Here is a 20322-nt window from a genome sequence, read left to right on the forward strand (position 1 = left end):
AGATCCGATGCCACCTACCTGTAAATCCAGCCCGAGGTCTTGGGCCCGGCCGTTCAGCTTCCTTCTCTCCCTCCCCCCCCCCCTCTCTCACCCTCCCTCACTCCCTCCCTCCTCTCTCCTTCCCTCCCTCCTCCCCTCCCTCCCTCCTCTCTCCTTCCCTCCCTCCTCTCTCCTTCCCTCCCTGTCTCCTTCCCTCCTCTCTCCTTCCCTCCCTCCCTCCTCCCCTCCCTCCCTCCCTCCCTCCTCTCTCCTTCCCTCCCTGTCTCCTTCCCTCCCTCCCTGTCTCCTTCCCTCCTCTCTCCTTCCCTCCCTACCTCCTCTCTCCTTCCCTCCCTACCTCCTCTCTCCTTCCCCCCCTTCTCCCTCCATTCCCCCCCCTTCTCCCCATCTCCCCCTCCCTCTCCCTCTCTCCTCCACCCTTCTCCCCTCCCCCCCCACCTCCCTTCTCCCGCCTCCCACCCCCTTCTCCCCCTCCCACTCCCATCCCCCTTCTCCCCCTCCCCCTCCCACCCCCCTTCTCCCCCTCCCCTCGCTGTCAGAAACACAGACACTGACAGAGAGTGAGAGACACACACACACACAGACAGACAGATAGAGACACTGACAGAGACACACTGGGGGGGGGCCGTCCCAGCATGCTGTTGGAGGACTCCCGGTGCTGCAGTCGGTAAGTAGAAAATGTTTTATTTATTGATTTTTTAAGTTTTTTTATTTTTTATTAATTTTTTTGATTGATTTATTGGTTGATTTATTGATGTATTTATCATTTATTATTGATGATGGCTCTTTATTTGTAAAACTGAAGTGTTTAATGTTTGTAAACTTCCCTTTAAAACCCCCCCCCCCCCCATTCCCTACGCCTGATTTGTAACCTACGCCTGATTTTCTAAAGTGTAGACAAGGTTTTTTCGAGCGTACAAAAATCTTCACTTACTCCATTCCAAGTTAGTTTGGAGTAAGTTTTCACTGCCGAAACTTTGAAAACAGGCGTAAGTGGCCGGACACGCCCCCTTTTGAAAAAAAAATTCTGTTCCAAAGTGAAACTGTTCTAACTGACTAGAACTGGAGCAAACTAAATGACGAGAATTCCGATTTCTAAGATACTCCGTTCTACACCAGTTGCTACAAAAAAACAGGAGCAACTCAGGCCGAAACTTGGCCCCGTAAACTCTGCTTCAACAATGGTTTGTGGCAGAGAATTCCATATTCTAACTAACTGCTGTGTGAAGAATTTCTTCTAACCTTCCTTTTAATTTTTTGGGGATTTTCCTAAATTTGTCGCTTCTGGTTACTGCGTTGTCTTGCAGGGCCTGATTTTAAGGAGGCCTTCCAGTACCTTAACCAATTCCAGTACCTCAACCAATTCCAGTATCTCAAGAATTGCCGGGTGAATGTCAACAGTGAACACTGTATATGAAGCTGCTTCAACCAATAAAGTGCAGAGTGGGAATTAAACCCAGCATCTTCCTGATCGCCACAGTTCTGCTAGTCAGTAGATAAATCCATTGAAATATCCCACATGCTTCAGAGTTAGAATTTCCAAGGTATGTCAGTATTTTTCTTTTAACTCTGTAAAGGAAACCTCGTGTTCCATCCTCCCAAGTAGTTTATACATTGAAGCGGTAGATAATGAATGACTTTAATGAAGAATGAAAACCACTGAGTTCTGCTTCCTCGTCTAAAAGTTGTGTAAAATTTGGAACGTTATTTTTCCAGTTAGAAGAGTTTACCAATATCTGTATTTCAATGTGTGGTCAACTATTTATCTGAAGCTTGCAAACCTAGCTGCTCCTTGCTTGGTGCCAGATTTGAGATCCTGGTCTTCAAACACTCTCTTCCTCAGGTGACCGAAGGCTGTGCTGGCACAGTGGAGGCGGTGCTGGACCTCGTCATCGAGGTTTCCCTTTGCTGATAGTAGGCTCCCGAGGTATGGAAAATGGTCCACACTGTCCAAGGCCGCGCCATAGATTTTTATGGGGGGGGGGGGGGGGAGGGGAGCGGCAGTGCTGTGTGGTGGGGTCAGGTTGATGGAGAATCTTTGTCTTACAGATGTTTAATGTAAGGCCCTCCTATATGGCTCAGAGACGTGGCCCATATATAGTAGACACCTCAAAGCGATGGAGCGGTAGCATCAGCACTGCCTCCACGAGATCCTGAAAATCCACTGGGAGGATAGACACACCAACGTCAGTGTGCTCACTCAGGCCAACATCCCTAGCATCAAAACACTCGACCAGCGCCGTTGGGTGGACCACATCGTCTGCATGCCCGACACGGGACTCCAAAGCAAGCGCTCTACTCGGAACTCCTACTCGGCAAGGGAGCCCCAAGTGGGCAGAAGAAACATTTCAAGGACACCCTCAAAGCCTCCTTGATAAAGTGCAACACCCCCACCGACACCTGGGAGTCCCTGGCCAAAGACCGCCTAAATAGAGGAAGAGCATCCGGGAAGACACTGAGCACCTCGAGTCTCGTCGCCGAGAGCATGCAGAAAGCAACCGCAGGCAAACCAGACTCCCCACCCACCCTATCCCTCAACGACTGGCTGTCCCATCTAAGAAAGACAGAGACTGTAATTCCCGTATTGGACTATGCAGTCACCTAAGAACTCACTTTTAGAGTGGAAGCAAGTCTTACTCGATTTCAAGGAACTGCCTCTGATGATGACATCCACTCTCAGTACAGTGTATAGCAACAAGAATTGCTAATAAAAGTATATTTAAAGTTTAGGATTATCTGTTCTATAAATTGGACTCTGAAGGATGTAACAAATTGGAGTATTTCATGCTGTAAATTCCATATGTTCGTCGGCCAGAAATCCTTTGACTACTTTGACATTAAATCAGAGACTGGTTACCAAAAGGTTGAAATTGTAAGTTGATTCAGGATATTTTATTGATTGCTTAGTCAAATAAAATCATGTTGATTTTAAAAACAAATCAAAGAAGTATTGGGGATTCCTGTTATAATTGGTTAAAATATATGGTCAGGCACAAACTCAAATTAGAAATGACTCTTACAAGCTTTGTTACATGTCATGGTGCCTAGCTGTCATAGGAGAATCTGTGCATCAAAGTCAAAATTAAGTTGCAATGTACTGAAAATGTTTTGTGCTATCATTAAATGCTTTGTAAAATAACCATAGAGGCTTATGGCACAGAAGGAGATTCTTTACTAGAGCATTCCAAAATGAATCCCACTGTCCTGTCTTTTCCTCCATAGCACTTGTGTCTTCCCTGCTTCAACTTTATGCAATGTTCCTGAAACATTATCGTGATCTCTTCCTGAACCATTCGCAGTGTTAAAATATCCCACGTTCCAACAATCCTGTGTGTGAACCTCTCAATCGCATGCCTCTTTCAGTGACTCCTTAAACATAGAAAATAATCTTATCCTATTCAATCGATAAAAAAACATCATTTTAACTAGCTTGTTTTAATTCTCCTTTTAGCTTTCTCTTCTCCAGTGGGCATGGTTCTATTGTCTTAAGTCTTTCCTTCTATCCATAGTTTCTCATCACTGGCATGAAAACTTCACTGTACCCTCTCTGCATCATTAATGCTTTTTTTTTTAAATGGGGTGTCAAAACTGCACACAGTATTCCAACTATGGTTTAGCCAATATTTTGTAAAGAATTATTATTTATTTCTTTTGTATATGCCCCTATTTACAAAACCCAAAATGCCATTGGCCTTTTTATGGCTTTATCTACCTACACTTTCAATTGATCAGTACAGTTGAATCTTTAGGACTCTCTGTTCATTCAACTTTCCTTTCTTGTTTTTCTTCCCAAAAGCTACAATCTTAATTATATCTACATTAAATTGCATCTTCTACCTGTCCAGCAATTCTGCTAGCCAAGTTTACCAAAAAACTTCACTCTTGTGTATTCAGCAAATGTTCAGATTGTATGCCCTGTACCCAAGTCCAATTGACCTGTATATACCAAGAACAAAAGTGGATTCAGCATTGACCTCAGCATACACCACTTGCAAGCCTTCTCCAAACAAGCAACATCAATTTACCCAAACTCTTCAGTTTTCAGTCGGGTAACTAAATTTTTATCCATGCTACTAAATTTCCTCTTATACTATATACCTGAATTTTTCTAACAAGCTTCTTATGAGGCAGCTTCTGAAAATCCATATATAATACTGCATTCCTTTAATTTCAGTCAGTCACCTCTTCAAAAAAATACTCCAATAAATTTGGTAAACATCACATTCCTTAACAAATTTATGCTAGCTGTCCTTCGTTAACCAATGCATTTCTAAAAGTTCATTGATTTTGTCTTGAATTATAGATTCTAAGCGGCTGAAATTCATCACTCACTGCCCACTGACGCCGACATTGTTCTTCTTGATCCGCCCAGTGCCACTTTTCATTTGGCCTGGAGCGGGCGGGAGGGGAGAGCCACCAGGAACCGCCCGCTGACGTCAGCGGACGGCCGAGTGGCACAACTGAACTCCCACCTGCCGAGCTCCCAGATTCCTGCGGGCGGGAGTCGGCGGGACTCAGCGGCAGAACAGGGGTGGACCGCTGGCTGGAGGCTGGTCTGCCCAGACGGTTAGTAGGAAGAACCTGAAAAAAAGGTAAGTGAACATTTTTTGTTAATTTTTCCACAGCGACTTACCTGGATGGGGTCTCCTGAAGGTCTTCGGATAGTTTTTTTAATTTTTTAGTGTTGATATATTTTTCAGCTCTTCGACCCTCCGTGGGCCCGACTCCATCCTCAGCGGCACTTGGATGGCAAGGGCCTCTGCCGCCGAGAATGAGACCCCCTGCCTGCTGCCACCCAGATTGGCAGTGTACATCTTCCATTTGCCGCCTGCCAATCTTAGAGGGACCTCAGCCATGAATATCGCGCCCAAAGTACCGTCCAGTACCTCGGCGGCCACGGCCACCGGCAGCATTTTGGGCGGTATTTGGGCGGGCGGAGGCCTTGATGAAAATCAGTTCCTACAAGTTTGAGCACAATTAACATAAAACTAACTGGTCTATAGTTAGTTGGGTTATACTTGTCTCGCTACTTGAACACAATTATTACATTGGTCACTCTCCAGTCAAACAGTACAATTTTCAAATTGTAGGAGGTTTGTGAAATTGTGGCCAGAGCTTCTGTTATCTCCTCTCTGATCTCTATCAACAGCCAAGGGTACACGTCATCAGGGCACTGTGCCTTGTCTTTGCTTATTTTTTCAAAATTAATTATTTTTCTATGGTTATATCTAACAATTGTTCCATATCCTCCATTAGTACAACTACATTCTCACTTACATTGTCATTTGTAAAAGCTTTTGCAAAATATTTAATCGGGGTTGGGGTGATCTTAGCTGCAGGCGGTTTAAACACCCACTCCCACTCCCCCCCCAGTACCTTCGCCATACCTCCATACTCCACATTTGGACTCGCCTCCTTTGTCAATCAAATGCGTTTATTGGTTTCAGTTCAAAGTTGAGTTCTTGACTCACAAAAGAAAACAATTTGCTCTTCAAGGCTACTTATGTGACATCCAGCTGTTTATGGGTCAGATTGTGAGAGAGAAATGTTCTGCAGATAAAAAGCATTCCATTTTGGAATGAATGTGAGAGGAGGGAAATGGAAAAGTAAACTGATATTTGGGATGCCTCATATGAATTGAACCTCCTGGCAGTCAAGGGAAGTTATTAGTATTAGTCATAGAGATGCATGTAGCTCACACCCTTCCAGTAAGAGGAAAGCATTAGGTGGTGTGAGGGCTGCAAGGGAAGGGATAACTTCAGCTTAGTAAACAAAAAAATAAATAATTGCAGTGCTAGTATCATTCCTCGTGTTAGAAACATTTTACTTTAGACAAAGATTGTAATATTTCAAGCTGCACAAAGTAATTTTGCAGCCCCAAGACAAACTATAATAAAGTGATAATCTTACCTCCACTTTGCATGCAGACCATTCACCAAAAACCCAGCTATAACATGGCTTTACAAGACAAGGTTGGTATTGAGCTAGTTGGAAGGAGCAGGGTCTTCCCTCTCCGTGGGCCTTTTGTAGCACATGCCTAGTGCGGTTCATTTGGCCTAAAAAAATAAATGATTTTCATACTAAACAGTCTGTCACAGCTGAGTAGCAATGCAAATATAGTATATTTTCAAATTTAGTTTGCTACCGGTATACTTAATAGCTCTATACATTATTTGAATATATTTGGGACTTTCAATACATACATATCAAGACAGAAAATAATGACAGCATTAATAGCATTTATTGATCATGCCAAATCTGAAAGTAAAGCATTTTGTTTCAACATGTGATCCTCAATCTTGTTTCTTACCCAACCGGATAGTCGAGCAATTAAGCCATTCATGTTACATTGCTGCGGTTGCAGTTTGGATCTCTGTGATCGTCTGGCATTGAATGCTGCCTGGCACTCATGCTATATTTTATTGGTTCTCCACAACTATTAAGTGCGGCATTTCAAGAAAGTGCAATATTGCCTTGGTCAGTGGAAAAACAGTCTCTCAACCATTGTACTACCTTTTGCATTCACATAGGGTAATAGTGCTGTCTAAGTTACATGCAAATCATTCACTAAACAACGAGGTATAAAATAGTTTTACAAGTTTAGCCTGGCACTGAAAGCAAGTGAGATTTTAAAATTAAATGTATTATATACAAGCCTGTCCAAGTTAGAGCCGATTCAATTCTGAATTAAGATGTCATACAAACTACTAAACTTTTGAATTGAAGCTGACCCTTAGAGCACCAGCAGTGTAACTACTCTTTTGGTGTTAATAACTCTCTTACATGCATAGGCCCAAGGTATTCCTGATACTGGGTCTTGGGCTTTATTTAAATGAGACTGGTGCACTGTCGGCACCTGTGGGGTGCCCTCAGGCTGCTTGTCGGTGAAGAGGCTTGGGATTCTGGGCTGCTGCTTTGCTGGCAGCAGCCTCAAGAAAGTGCTAAAAAGGCAATCGAGAGGGGAGCGACTGGGAGAAGGGGGCTATCAGAAGGGTTTTGAGGTGACAATATGGAGGAGGATTGAGTGGTGGTCATCAGCAGACTGTGGTTTTAATGTGGAGTCATGAAGAGCATTTCTGCATGTTTATGTAAGTATTCTTTAAGGACCACTGTTTCGGCTGCATGTATATCTGGTTTTCCTGACTGCAGCCACCCCAGGCAACACAATTCTGCACAGGGGGCCTTCAAGCATGCATTAGGCTCCTTATTTATATATGCAAAAGGCCTAACACCTGTTTCAGGGCCCTTGATACCTATTTATTTTGCCCATACCAATATGGCGTGGGGGGCACACTTCTGGCTCGTAATGAGCATGTGTTTCCTGCCCGCCATATTGGTGTGTTAGGTGCCCATTTAGCACCTGAGAAAGGCCTTAGACCCAAAGTGTTGTGAGACAGTGGCTGCTCCCAGCTTATCAATTTTCCCAGCTTCACAAGGCTATTATGATACCAAGGTGCCATCATGTCAAAATGCAGTGACAAATTGACAAGCCCTTCACAGAAAGAAATGTTTTGTGCATATACTTAAATATTGCCTTGTTGTCAAATTAATTGAGAAACCATATGGTTTAGCTATAAATTTGAGGTTATAGTTCCAATCAGTTCCCAAATCATGGCATTTAAATATGGGAAAAGTAAGCACAATAGAATTGTTAGTAACAACAATAAACTTACAAGGCCACCATGTGGAGGGAATGTAACAGTTGATAAAAATCAGTCACTCCTTCAGTTAGACAGAAGGCCATTGTCAGCTCGTTAATGTGCCCTGTGTAAGAATGTTTTTTTAAAACTTCCCTTTGGTATAGTGATGGGGCTGACTGACGTGTCTAAAGTTGCGAAGGCTGTAGTTTCAGGCCTTAAATAGATGGGTAGTTAGAATCCTAGTTGTGTGTGCCCCTGGAACAAGAAAGCTGACAACTACCATCAGAGTGGAACATCTTCTGGTGCCACCTTGCATATCTCTCTTTTCAGCATGTTTAAAAAAGTGGAAAGAAACTGGGGACATTATTCATGGGCCAAAATTCGTGTGGTGTACAAACACATTTTTTTTTCTTAAAAAAAACGCCAATTTGGATCATGTCCAATATAAGCCCTATAGAAACTGGGACTGTAGTCAGGACAATAGCAGGAGAATGGGGCAGACAAGTTAACAACAATGTTAATAGCATTTCTGATTTTCAGGTTTTATTCTGATTTTGAGCCAAAAAATTGTGAAACTGGGTGAAAGCACGTAGCTAATTTACTGGGTCATAAATTTAAAAACAGGTTAAACGGTAAAAACAACTTTGGATGGAACAATTATCTATTATTTTCAACAAAATAATTCTGGAAGTTTGTTCTTCCCTCATGGGATTTCATTTAGTCGCCTCTACCCAACTATCTGAGCAATTAAAAACAAAACACAGGCACCTGCTCTTTTTAGCAGCACCAGCATTTTCTCACAATTCTGGCACCTGTTTTCTATTTTACTACAATGACTTGCAAGCAATAAGAGGGCAATGAAAATGAGTTGTGGTGGGTAGGTGGAGTGGAAATGAACTGGAGTATCTCCACTTGTCACAGGTAAGATGAGTACAAGATCTGGGCTCCAATGAGGCCATCAGCCGATCCAGGCAGTGGGCAGTCGAGGGGGTCGTTCAGCCCGACTGTCTGCCTATCTTCCACGGTTACATACGAGCCAGGGTGTCCCTGGAGATGGAGCACGCGGTATGCTCACGGCCTTCCGCAAGAGGTGGACGCCAGAGGGACTGGAGTGCATCATCACTCCAGACAACCAAATTTTAACTTCATTTTATGTCTCAATGTTAATTTGTTTAATTTGCCAGTTTTAGTGCCCCCCCCTCCCCGCCCCTTTTAGCCAGGGGGCACTTGTATAATTTGTGTTTCAGTGCCCTAAAAAAAAAAGATCTGGGCTGAATATGTGGCTGCAGCATTTCACAATAAAACAGGGAGGGGTTTAATGGAGGAGTAAGAGGCTACCCATCAGCAATGGGCACTGGTGGATTGATCAAGATCAAGAAGCCTGGGGCTGCCGGTCTTCAAAACTTTGGGGAGAAAATAGCAGCAGTAGCATTGTGGTACACAATAGGAGAACCAATGAGTTAGCAGGCTGGCTGGAAGCAGAGAAGCCAGTACCAGATACAAGGACTGGGAACAGATGCTTAAAGGCTGAAACAAAAATTTTGTTTTAGAAAAGTTTAGAAGTCAAGATAGAGGCACTTTAAAATAAAACAACCCTCAGTTTGTTTTTAAAAATTCAATCTTAACATATTCTTACTGTACTTTTGTAAATTGAGGCAGTCAGTTTTCTATTTTGTCTTTGCCCATCTAGACAGCGATGAAGAGCAAAGAATGACAGGACACTACAAGCAGGTGCACAGAAGCAGCATTCTACTGATTGATGTCCAAAGAGAGAGAACTATGCTCATTAATGTATCTCCTCACACCATTCCCCACACCCACAGTCCACTTGGATGGATTGCGTACCGCTGTCTGAAAACCATTGGTTTAGGGTTTTTAAATTGGGTTGATCCCAAATTTTATAATGACTTTTTTGGGGACATGTGGGGAAATAATGATCAGGTTTCATTGCATCAAGCATAAGAATCAGAAGGTCTTTTAATAAATAAGGTATTCATGAAAGCACATGGAATTTGATTTTGGTTTGGAAAGCCGAATACAGTTTACTGGCTGCACACTGAAAAGGAAGATGCACTCTCCACAGAGCAGATTATTGAACTGTTGATAACAGCCCATGGTGATGACCAATGCCAAAGCTAAGCACTCCTGGAGTTCTTTAAAAATATTGTTACATATTTTGTATTACAAACACACCAAGCAGTTGATGTGGTCACACACTCAAGAAGATTTATCAATAGAGATTTTTTTTATTACTTAGCTCCAGGCTAAAATTGAAAATCAGACAGTAAGGTCACAGCTGACAAATCACTTATACTAAAATGTTAAAATAGAAAATCAAGCATAGCCTAGAATTTTAAGTGCTCTTTCACTGCACATTCCTAAAACGGCACACAATGCACTCCTGAATTATTCATATCATATCCAGAGGTGGCCAAACAGTTGGAAAGCAGTGACAGAGGGGACAAGATCTACTGAAATCAGAAATGAACTTTAATTAGCACTTGAGTTATAAAGGCAAAAGTCATTAGAGGCTATTCAATCCTTAAAAAAGCAACTGTTCAACACCCACTAGCTGGGCTGTTTGGGTTATGAAGGTCATTAAAAAAAAATAATTTGAACTGAACAGATTGGAATATAACTACTTACCAGTTACAAATGTACACTTAACCAGTAAAACAATCATTTATTTTGATTAGAGAGCACTTCCAACATTAGGTTCTCAGAGTTGCATTTTATCATTTTATAAGTAGGCAACCAAGCAGCTATTAAAGGAATATGCTCCACCAGGAAGCTTTACAATGGCCTTGTGGTGCAATGGCCTGTAGTCATAGAAACAGAATAAGCCATTCAGTCATTGTGGCTGTGTCAGTGTGAGCTCTCCACCTGGTGTTATCTACTCTAATCCTATTTCCCTGCCTTTTCCTTACATCCTTTTATATTCTTCCTTTTCAAATAGCTATCCAATTCAATTTTAAATGATGTTATAGTCTCGGCATCCATAGCCACTTGTGCAAAGCATTCCATGACCTAATTACATTGTGTGTGAAAAAATGTTGTAAATTCCCAATTTGTTCTTCCAGTGATAATCCTGAGTCCACACCCTTTTGTTACCAACACACCAACCAGCAGAAACAATCATTAACTGTTTATTTTCCTAATTTAGAAGGCCTCTATTAGGCCCCATCTTAAACCATCCCAATTTGTTGAGCTTTTCTTCATAACGATCACTTTTCATTACCAGATTATTCAATTTAAAATACATACACTTCTACTTTAACAAAAAATTTTCAAGTCACCACAATGTGGCTAGGCTTCCAAAAAAAGGGTCTTTCTTATCAGCATTTCCAAATTATAAGCTGCCTGGGATTGATTATCTGTCACTGAGCTTCAACTCCCAGCACTCTTTGTTGACATGAACAATGGAGCATATTGGAAGGGAAACGACAATTATGAAATAATGGGCCAAAAATTGCAGTCTTCCTGCGGATGGATGCCTCCGACTGAAATGTTTTTAATGAAAGTACTTGCTGGTCCCAGAGGAATGAACACTTGCATTTCGAGACCTAGATGTGCAGCCCAATGCAGAGGCCCACATATTCCAGGAGCGTAAGCACTTCCTGGGATCATGTGAACCTGGACCACCAATCACAATATAGTATTCTCATTCATAGTAATGGGAGCTCAATTACTATCAATGAGAATACCACTAAAAACAGAAAAACACACACATAAATAAAAAGAACATGTCACGTTTTTAAAAGTAATAGAAATTAAATTAAATTCAATGTTTTATAAAAAAATAGATTTTTTTTGAAAATTAAAAAAAATGTTTTAATTGTGTTAGAAACATAGAAACATAGAAAATAGGTGCAGGAGTAGGCAATTCGGCCCTTCGAGCCTGCACCATCATTCAATATGATCAGGGCTGATCATGCAACTTCAGCACCCCAATCCTGCTTTCTCTTCATACCCCTTGATCCCTTTAGCCGTAAGGGCCACATTTAACTCCCTTTTGAATATATATAACGAACTGGCCTCAATAACTTTCTGTGGTAGAGAATTCCTCAGGTTCACAATTCTCTGAGTGAAGAAGTTTCTCCTCATCTCGGTCGTAAATGGCTTACCCCTTATCCTGAGACTGTGACCCCTTGGTTCTGGACTTCCCCAACATCGGGAACATTCTTCCTGCATCTAACCTATCCAATCCCATCAGAATTTTATATGTTTCTATGAGATCTCCTCTCATTCTTTTAAATTTCAGTGAATATAAGCCTAGTCGATCCAGTCTTTCTTCATATGTCAGTTCTGCCATCCCGGGAATCAGTCTGGTGAACCTTCCCTCAATAGCAAGAATGTTCTTCCTCAGATTAGGAGACCAAAACTATACACAATATTCAAGGTGTGGCCTCACCAAGGCCCTGTACTACTGCAGTAAGACTTCCCTGCTCCTATACTCAAATCCTCTCGCTATGAAGGCCAACATGCCATTTGCCTGCTGTACCTGCATGCCAACTTTCAATGACTGATGTACCATGACACCCAGGTCTCGTTGTACCTCCCCTTTTCCTAATCTGTCACCATTCAGATAATATTCTGCCTTCCTCTTTTTGCCACCAAAATGGATAACCTCACATTTATCTACATTATATTGCATCTGCCATGCATTTGCCCACTCACCTAACCTGTCCAAGTCACCCTGCAGCCTCTAAGCATCCTCCTCACAGCTCATACTGCCACCCAGCTTGGTGTCATCTGCAAACTTGGAGATATTACATTCAATTCCTTTGTCTAAATCATTAATATATATTGTAAATAGCTGGGGTCCCAGCACTGAACCTTGCGGTACCCTACTAGTCACTGCCTGCCATTCTGAAAAAGACCCGTTTACTCCGACTCTCTGCTCCCTGTTTGCCAACCAGTTCTCTATCCACATCAATACATTACCCCCAATACCATGTGCTTTAATTTTGCACACTAATCTTGTGTGGGACCTTGTCAAAAGCCTTTTGAAATTCCAAATACACCACATCCACTGGTTCTCCCTTGTCCACTCGACTAGTTACATCCTCAAAAAATTCTAGAAGATTTGTCAAGCATGATTTCCGTTTCATACATCCATGCTGACTTGGATCGATCCTGTCACTGCTTTCCAAATGCGCTGCTATTACATCTTAATTAATTGATTCCAACATTTTCCCTACTATGTTAAACATAAACTTACCTTCATGGGCAGAGTTTGTAATATAAAAATAAGTAACACAATGTATTTTTTCGACCTTTTAATATTCTTACACTAGTAAAGCAGGCTTAAGAGTTTGAAGGACATTCGTTGGGCAAGAGTTGGGCAAATAGCCTTAATGTCCACCCGCGAAGGCCCTTCTCCCAGGGAGGCACGCGATCGCTCAATAGAAATTTTGACAGCTCGCATGTGCCGGGTTTAGGTGCTGGCGCTTCGTGCTCCTAAACCCGAAACTTGCAGGGGCCTCTTTGGGTGCGTGCGCACATCGTACGCACCCAGAGAGACCGCAATTTATGGCCCGTTACAGATGTGTATCCTACCCTATGAAACAGCAGAAAGGAAGCAGTCAATCCAGAGGATGCTCACCTCACAGTGAGATTAACATATATTGTTTTTTATATATACACTCATAATTCTTTTCATATTTCAGATTGTAATACTTCCAACTTCACACCTGCATTATTTGAAGAGTCACCATGATCAACTTCACACAAGTTAAATATGCAGGTCTGCATTTTTAGGAATATATACAAAACCATTTCTTTATTTTAATAAGAGGCATCTATCTCTAATAAATGCTCAAGAACAAAATTAATGTGATAGAAATTGGTTCCTGGCAGGCCAGCTAAAACAGATGTCAGATCTCTTACATATCTAGATGAGGGAATTTAATGGGTGATTTAGGTCCCCTCTGGATAATTGAACATAGCAGAGTGAAAATCAGGAGCTGGGTCTGCTCTGCTCCAGATTCTTCAACAGCTCCAAAAGGTTTGTTTTCAAAAATGAAATAAAAAAAAATGATTGTGGAGCCTGGGGAGCTGGAATGTTCCCCCCAACTCCACAGTATCCCAATTGCCACATCCCTCTGTTGCCACTTCACCTCCCCCCAGCAAGACAAGCGGCCTGAAATTCATCTTTTCAAAATGGGAAAGCAGCCTGTGGAGGAGCGACAGGAGGAAAGAAAAAAGACTTGCACATCTGTCACACTTTTCATGTCCTCAGAATATCCTCAAGCACTTCACAACTAATAAATGACATTTTTAATATTTAAAACACAACAGCCAATTTGCACACTTCAAGGCTCCACAAACAGCAATGAGATGAATGACCAGTTAATTTATTTTGATAGTATTGATTGAGGGATGAATTTTGGCCAGCCCAACAGTACAATTAATCTAGTAACAGTTGTAGGTAAACTATTAGAATTCATGATTTGAGATAAAATTAGCAGGGATTTGCAGGTAGATTGGTTAATCAAGGACAGCCAGCGTGTTAAAATAAAGTCATATTTGACAAATGTAATAGAGTTGTTGAAGAAGTAACCTATTGGATAGATAAAGGGAATGCAGTCGATGCAGAGTGTTTATGGATTTTCAGAAGGCATTCAATCCGATGTCTCACAAAAGGCTTTTTAGAAAAATCAGAAGTATGGTCGGAGAAAATGTAGCAACTTGGATAGAAAATTGGTTGACTGACGAGAAACAATGGCTCGGATTTTGCAGTAAGCGGCGAAGTGATGGCGCTCACCGCTGACCTCAAAGAAAGCTGCCCACAAAGATCTAGTGATCTCCGTGGTGTGGATTTCACATTTCCCAACATTAATTTCATTTTAGCGCCATCTATTAGGGATCTCCAGTGTCCAGCCTGGGCATAGGCAGCATAATGCCATAATTTGTCAATGATACATAAGTGGAGGATTTAGCAAATAGCGAGGAGGACATAGGTTAATGGAATGGGAAGATAGATGACAGAAGTAATTTATTGTGAAGAAGTATGAAGTAATACATTTTAGGAATGTATTTTCAATGGAAAAATGGTGAAGGATATGGGGATCTGCAGAGATCTAAGGGTTCAAATACATCATTCCATACAAGTATGAGTGCAGATAGATCATGTCATTAAAAATTCAATAGTATTTATGTTTTATAAATAGAAGAATAGAGTACAAGAGTAAAAAAAAAGTCATAATAAAATTGCACAATTTTTATATGAAATCCCATTATAAAATTCACATTAAAGCCAGTCAGCATAGTTTTGGATTGCTCTAGCAAAGAGGTGACACAGGCACAATAGATTCATTGACCGCCTCCTGTGCTGTACATTTCTACGGGAGCATTTACCTCAAAAGAAAGATGGGGCCTCAGTTTAATGCCTTATCTGAAACATAGCAACTCCACCAATGTAGCACTCCATCAGTACTGCACTGAAGTGTCAGCCCAGATTATGTGCTAAAGTTCTGGATTGGAATTTGAACTGACCACCTTTTGATTCAAGGGTGAGAGTTGCCCCACTGAGTCAAGCTGACAGTCAAAGGCTGGTGCATGAATTTCCTGGTTAATATGGGACCTTCAGAGGCCAAATGCATGCCTTATCAAACCTAGACCCATGAGCAGAAAGGCACAAGGGAAAAAATAACTTGGCATTAAATTTTCCATAAATAGGTCACTGGGAATTGAATCTCCCAAAATAAGTTACTTTAATTGTTGTTTTAAAAAAAATCATTCCCAGTATCAGGGTGTCGCTGGCAAAGCCAACATTTATTTTCCATCCCTAGTTGCCCTGGAAAAGATGGTGGTGGGCCTTCCTCTTGAAACACTTCAAGTTTGTGTATTGAAGTTGTTCCCACTAACGTTCCTACTCAGCTACATGGCACACAGCTGGCTGCAGGTCTTGCACAGGCCGCTCACCAGCTTTTCAATGGGACCTTTCATTCATGCAATGGGCAGTGCAGCCCATTAAAAAAATGAGGGGAAACATTGCCCCACAGTGTTTGGGATTTTGACCCAGCGATGATAAAAAATGGTGATATATGTCCAAGTCATGATGGTGTGTGACTTGGAGATGATGGTGTTCCTGTACATTTCCTCCCTTGTCCTTCCAGGTGGTGGAGGTTACAAGTTTGGGAGGAGCCACCAAATAAGTCGTGGTGAGGTGGTGCTGTGCATCCTGTAGAATACGATACACTGTAGTCACGGTACACCGGTGGTGGAAGTTTAGGCTACTGGATGAAGTGCTGATCAAACAGACTACTTTGTCCTGGATCATATTGAGCTTCTTGAGTGATGTTGCAGCTAGCGCTAGACGGACAAGGGGAGAGTAGTTCATCACATTCCTGACTTGTTCCTTATAAGTAGTTGACTTGGGGAGGTCAGGAGGTGAAACACTCATCACAGAATGCCCAGCCTCTGACCTGCTCTTGTAGCCACTGAATTTATGTGGCTGGTCCACTTGAGTTTCTGTTCAATGGTGACGCCAAGGATGTTGATGGTGGGAGATTTGGCAATGGTAATGCCACTGAATAACAAGGAGAGATGGTTAGGCACTTCCTTGTTGGAAATAGTCATTGCCTGGCACTTGAGTGGCACAAATGTTATTTTCCCAAGCCTAAATGTTTGCCAGGTTTTGCAGCATACAACCATGGATTGCTTCATTATCTGAGGAATTAATGATTTAGATGAAGGAATTGAGTGTAATATCTCCATGTTTGCAGATGACACAAAGCTGGATGGTGGTGTGAGCTGTGAGGAGGACGCTAAGAGACTGCAGGGTGACTTGGACAGGTTAGGTGAGTGGGCAAATGCATGGCAGATGCAGTATAATGTGGATAAATGTGAGGTTATCCACTTTGGTAGAAAAAACACGAAGGCAGAATATTACCTGAATGGCGGCAGATTAAGAAAAGCGGCGGTGCAACGAAACCTGGATGTCATGGTTCATCAGTCATTGAAAGTTGGCATGCAGGTACAGCAGGTGGTGAAGGCGGCAAATGGTATGTTGGCCTTCATAGCTAGGGGATTTGAGTATAGGAGCAGGGAGATCTTACTGCAGTTGTACAGGGTCTTAGTGAGGCCTCACCTGTAATATTATGTTCAGTTTTGTTCTCCTAATCTAAGGAAGGACGTTCTTGCTATTGAGGGAATGCAGCGAAGGTTCACCAGACGGATTCCCCGGATGGCAGGACTGACATATGAGGAGAGACTGGATCGACTGGGCCTGTATTCACTGGAGTTTAGAAGGATGAGAGGGGATCTCATAGAAACAGATAAAATTCTGACGGGACTGGACAGGTTAGATGCAGGAAGAATGTTCCGGATGTTGGGGAAGTCCAGAACCAGGAGACATAGTCTAAGGATAAGGAGTAAGCCATTTAAGACTGAGATGAGGAGAAACTTCTTTACTCAGAGAGTTGTTAACCTGTGGAATTCCATACCGCAGAGAGTTGTTGATGTCAGTTCATTGAATATGTTCAAGAAGAAGTTAGATATGGCCCTTACGGCTAAAGGGATCAAGGGGTATGGAGAGAAAGCAAGAAAGGGGTACTGAGGTGAATGACCAACCATGATCTTATTGAATGGTGGTGCAGGCTCTAAGGGCCAAATGGCCTACTCCTGCACCTATTTTCTATGTTTCTATGTTTCTATGAATTGCAAATGGAGCTGAACACTGATCAATCATCAGCGAACTGCCCGCTTCTAACTTTATGATAGAGGGAAGTTCATTGATGAAGCAGCTGAAGATGGTTGGGCCTAGGACACTGCCCTGACGAACTCCTGCAGTGATGTCCTGGGGCTGTGATGATTGACCTCCAACCATCTTCCTTTGTGCTAGGCATGACTTCAGCCAGTGGAGACTTTTTCCCCTGATTCCCATTGACTTCAGTTTTACTAGGGCTCCTTGATGCCACACTCGGTCAAATGCGGCCTTGATATCAAGTGCAGTCACTCTTACCTCACCTCTGGAATTCAGCTCTTGTGTCCAAGTTGGACCAAGGCTGTAACGAGGTTCAGAGCCAAATGGTCTTGGCAGAATCCAAACTTATCAGTGAGCAATTCTTGGTGAGTAGGTTCTGCTTGATAGCGCTGTTAACAATACCGTCCATCACTTTGTTGGTGATTCGGAGTAGGCTGATAGGGCGGCAATTGACTGGTTTAGATTTGACCTGGTTTTTGTGGACAGGACACACCTGGCCATTTTGCACATTGTCAGATAGATGGCAGTATTGTACTTGTACTGAAATAGCTTATCTCGGGGGGTGGCTAGTTCTGGAGCACAACTTTTGGCCAGGATGTTGTCGGGGCCCATACCCTTTTCTGTGACCAGTGCGCTCAGCTGTTACTTGATGTCACATGGAGTGAATCAAATTGGCTGAAGACTGGCATTCATGATGATGGGGATCCCAGGAGTAAGCCGAAAAGGTTCATCCGCTCGGGACTCCCGGATGAAGATGGTTGCTGACACTTCAGATTTTTCATTTGCACTCACAGAATGATAGAATGGCAGCACAGAACGAGGCCATTCAGCCCATTAAGTCTGCACAGCTCTTTTGAAGAGCAATTCAGTTAGTCCCCACTCCCCCGCTCTTTCCCCATATTCCTGCATTTTGTTTCTCCTTCAAGTATTTGGAAAATTCCCTTTTGAAGGCTACTATTGAATCTGCATCCACCACCCTATCAGGCAGCTCATTCAAATCCTAACTACCAGTTGCGTTAAAAAATGTTTTTCCTCATGATGCCTCTGGTTCTTTTGTCAATCAGCTTAAATTTGTGCCCTTTGGTTATTGACCCATCAGCAAGTGGAAACAGTTTCTCTTTATTTACTCTATCTAAACCCTACATGATTTTAAATACTTCTATCATAGAAACATAGAAATATAGAAGCTAGGTGCAGGAGTAGGCCTTTTGGCCCTTTGAGCCTGCACCACCATTCAATAAGATCATGGCTGATCATTTACCTCAGTACCCCTTTCCTGCTTTCTCTCCACACCCTTGATTCCTTTAGCCATAAGGGCCATATCTAACTCCCTCTTGAATATATCCAAAGAACTGGCATCTACAACTCTCTGCGGCAGGGAATTCCACAGGTTAACAACTCTCTGAGTGAAGAAGTTTCTCCTCATCTCGGTCCGAAATGGCTTATCCCTTATCCTTAGACTATGTCCCCTGGTTCTGGACTTCCCCAACATCGGGAACATTCTTCCTGCATCTAACCTGTCCAGTCCCGTCAGAATTTTATCTGTTTCTATGAGATCCCCTCTCATCCTTCTAAACTCCAGTGAATACAGACCCAGTCGATCCAATCTCTCCTCATATGTCAGTCCTGCCATCCGGGGCATCAGTCTGATGAACCTTCGCTGCACTCCCTCAATAGCAAGAACGTCCTTCCTCAGATTAGGAGACCAAAACTGAACACAATATTCCAGGTGAGGCCTCACTAAGGCCCTGTACAACTGCAGTAAGACCTCCCTGCTCCTATACTCAAATCCCCTAGCTATGAAGGCCAACATACCATTTGCCTTCTTCACCGCCTGCGGTACCTGCATGCCAACTTTCAATGACTGATGTACCATGACACCCAGGTCTCGTTACATCTCCTCTTTTCCTAATCTACCGCCATTCAGATAATATTCTACCTTCGCGTTTTTGCCACCAAAGTGGATAACCTCACACTTATCCACATTATACTGCATCTGCCACGCGTTTGCCCACTCACCTAACCTGTCAAATCACCCTGCAGCCTTTTAGCGTCCTCCTCACAGCTCACGCTGCCACCCAGCTTAGCGTCATCTGCAAACTTTTAGATATTACACTCAATTCCTTCATCCAAATCATTAATGTAGATTGTAAATAGCTGGGGTTCCAGCACTGAGCCCTGCGGCACCCCACTAGTCACTGTCTACCATTCTGAAAAGGACCCGTTTATCCTGACTCTCTGCTTCCTGTCTGCCAACCAGTTCTCTATCCACATCAATACATTACCCCCAATACCATGTGCTTTAATTTTGCACACCAATCTCTTGCGTGGGTCCTTGTCAAAAGCCTTTTGAAAGTCCAAACACACTGCATCTGCTGGTTTTCCCTGGCCACTCTACCAGTTACATCCTCAAAAAATTCGAGAAGATTTGTCAAGCAGGATTTCCCATTTCATAAATCCATGCTGACTTGGACCGATCCCGTCACTACTTTCCAAATGTGCTGCTATTTCATCCTTAATAATTGATTCCAACATTTTCCCCACTACTCATGCCGGCTAACTGGTCTATAATTACCTGCCTTCTCTCTCCCTCCTTTCTTAAAAAGTGGTGTTACATTAGCTACCCTCCACTCCATACGAACCGATCCAGAGTGGATAGACTGTTGGAAAATGATCACCAATGCATCCACTATTTCTAGGGCTACTTCCTTAAGTACTCTGGGATGCAGAGTATCAGGTCCCGGGGATTTATCGGCCTTCAATCCCATCAATATCCCTAACACAATTTCCCACCCAATTCACGTTTCATATCATCGAAGTTACCTTTTATCTCCTCTTTTATCTCTCCAAATCTCCTTCAGTTCCTCCTTCTCACTGGACCCACTGTCCCCTAGTATTTCTGGAAGGTTATTTGTGTCTTCCTTCGTGAAGACAGAACCAAAGTATTTGTTTAACTGGCCTGCCATTTCTTTG

The 20322-nt window shown here is 42.6% G+C and overlaps 1 protein-coding gene across 7 annotated transcripts in view; it reads right to left on the reverse strand.

Moving 5' to 3' along the window:
- thsd7ba (thrombospondin, type I, domain containing 7Ba) overlaps nucleotides 1–20322 on the reverse strand; it is a 1512301-nt gene that overhangs the window by 124138 nt on the left and 1367841 nt on the right. For all 7 annotated transcript variants that reach the window (XM_070875389.1, XM_070875388.1, XM_070875385.1 and 4 more), the window contains one exon: nucleotides 5911–6056. In XM_070875389.1, coding sequence (XP_070731490.1) covers nucleotides 5911–6056 — 146 coding nt within the window. The remainder of the gene's footprint in view (nucleotides 1–5910; nucleotides 6057–20322) is intronic.

Source organism: Pristiophorus japonicus, chromosome 3 (genome assembly GCF_044704955.1).
Source record: "Pristiophorus japonicus isolate sPriJap1 chromosome 3, sPriJap1.hap1, whole genome shotgun sequence".
In the NCBI taxonomy this organism is placed as follows: domain Eukaryota; kingdom Metazoa; phylum Chordata; class Chondrichthyes; family Pristiophoridae; genus Pristiophorus; species Pristiophorus japonicus.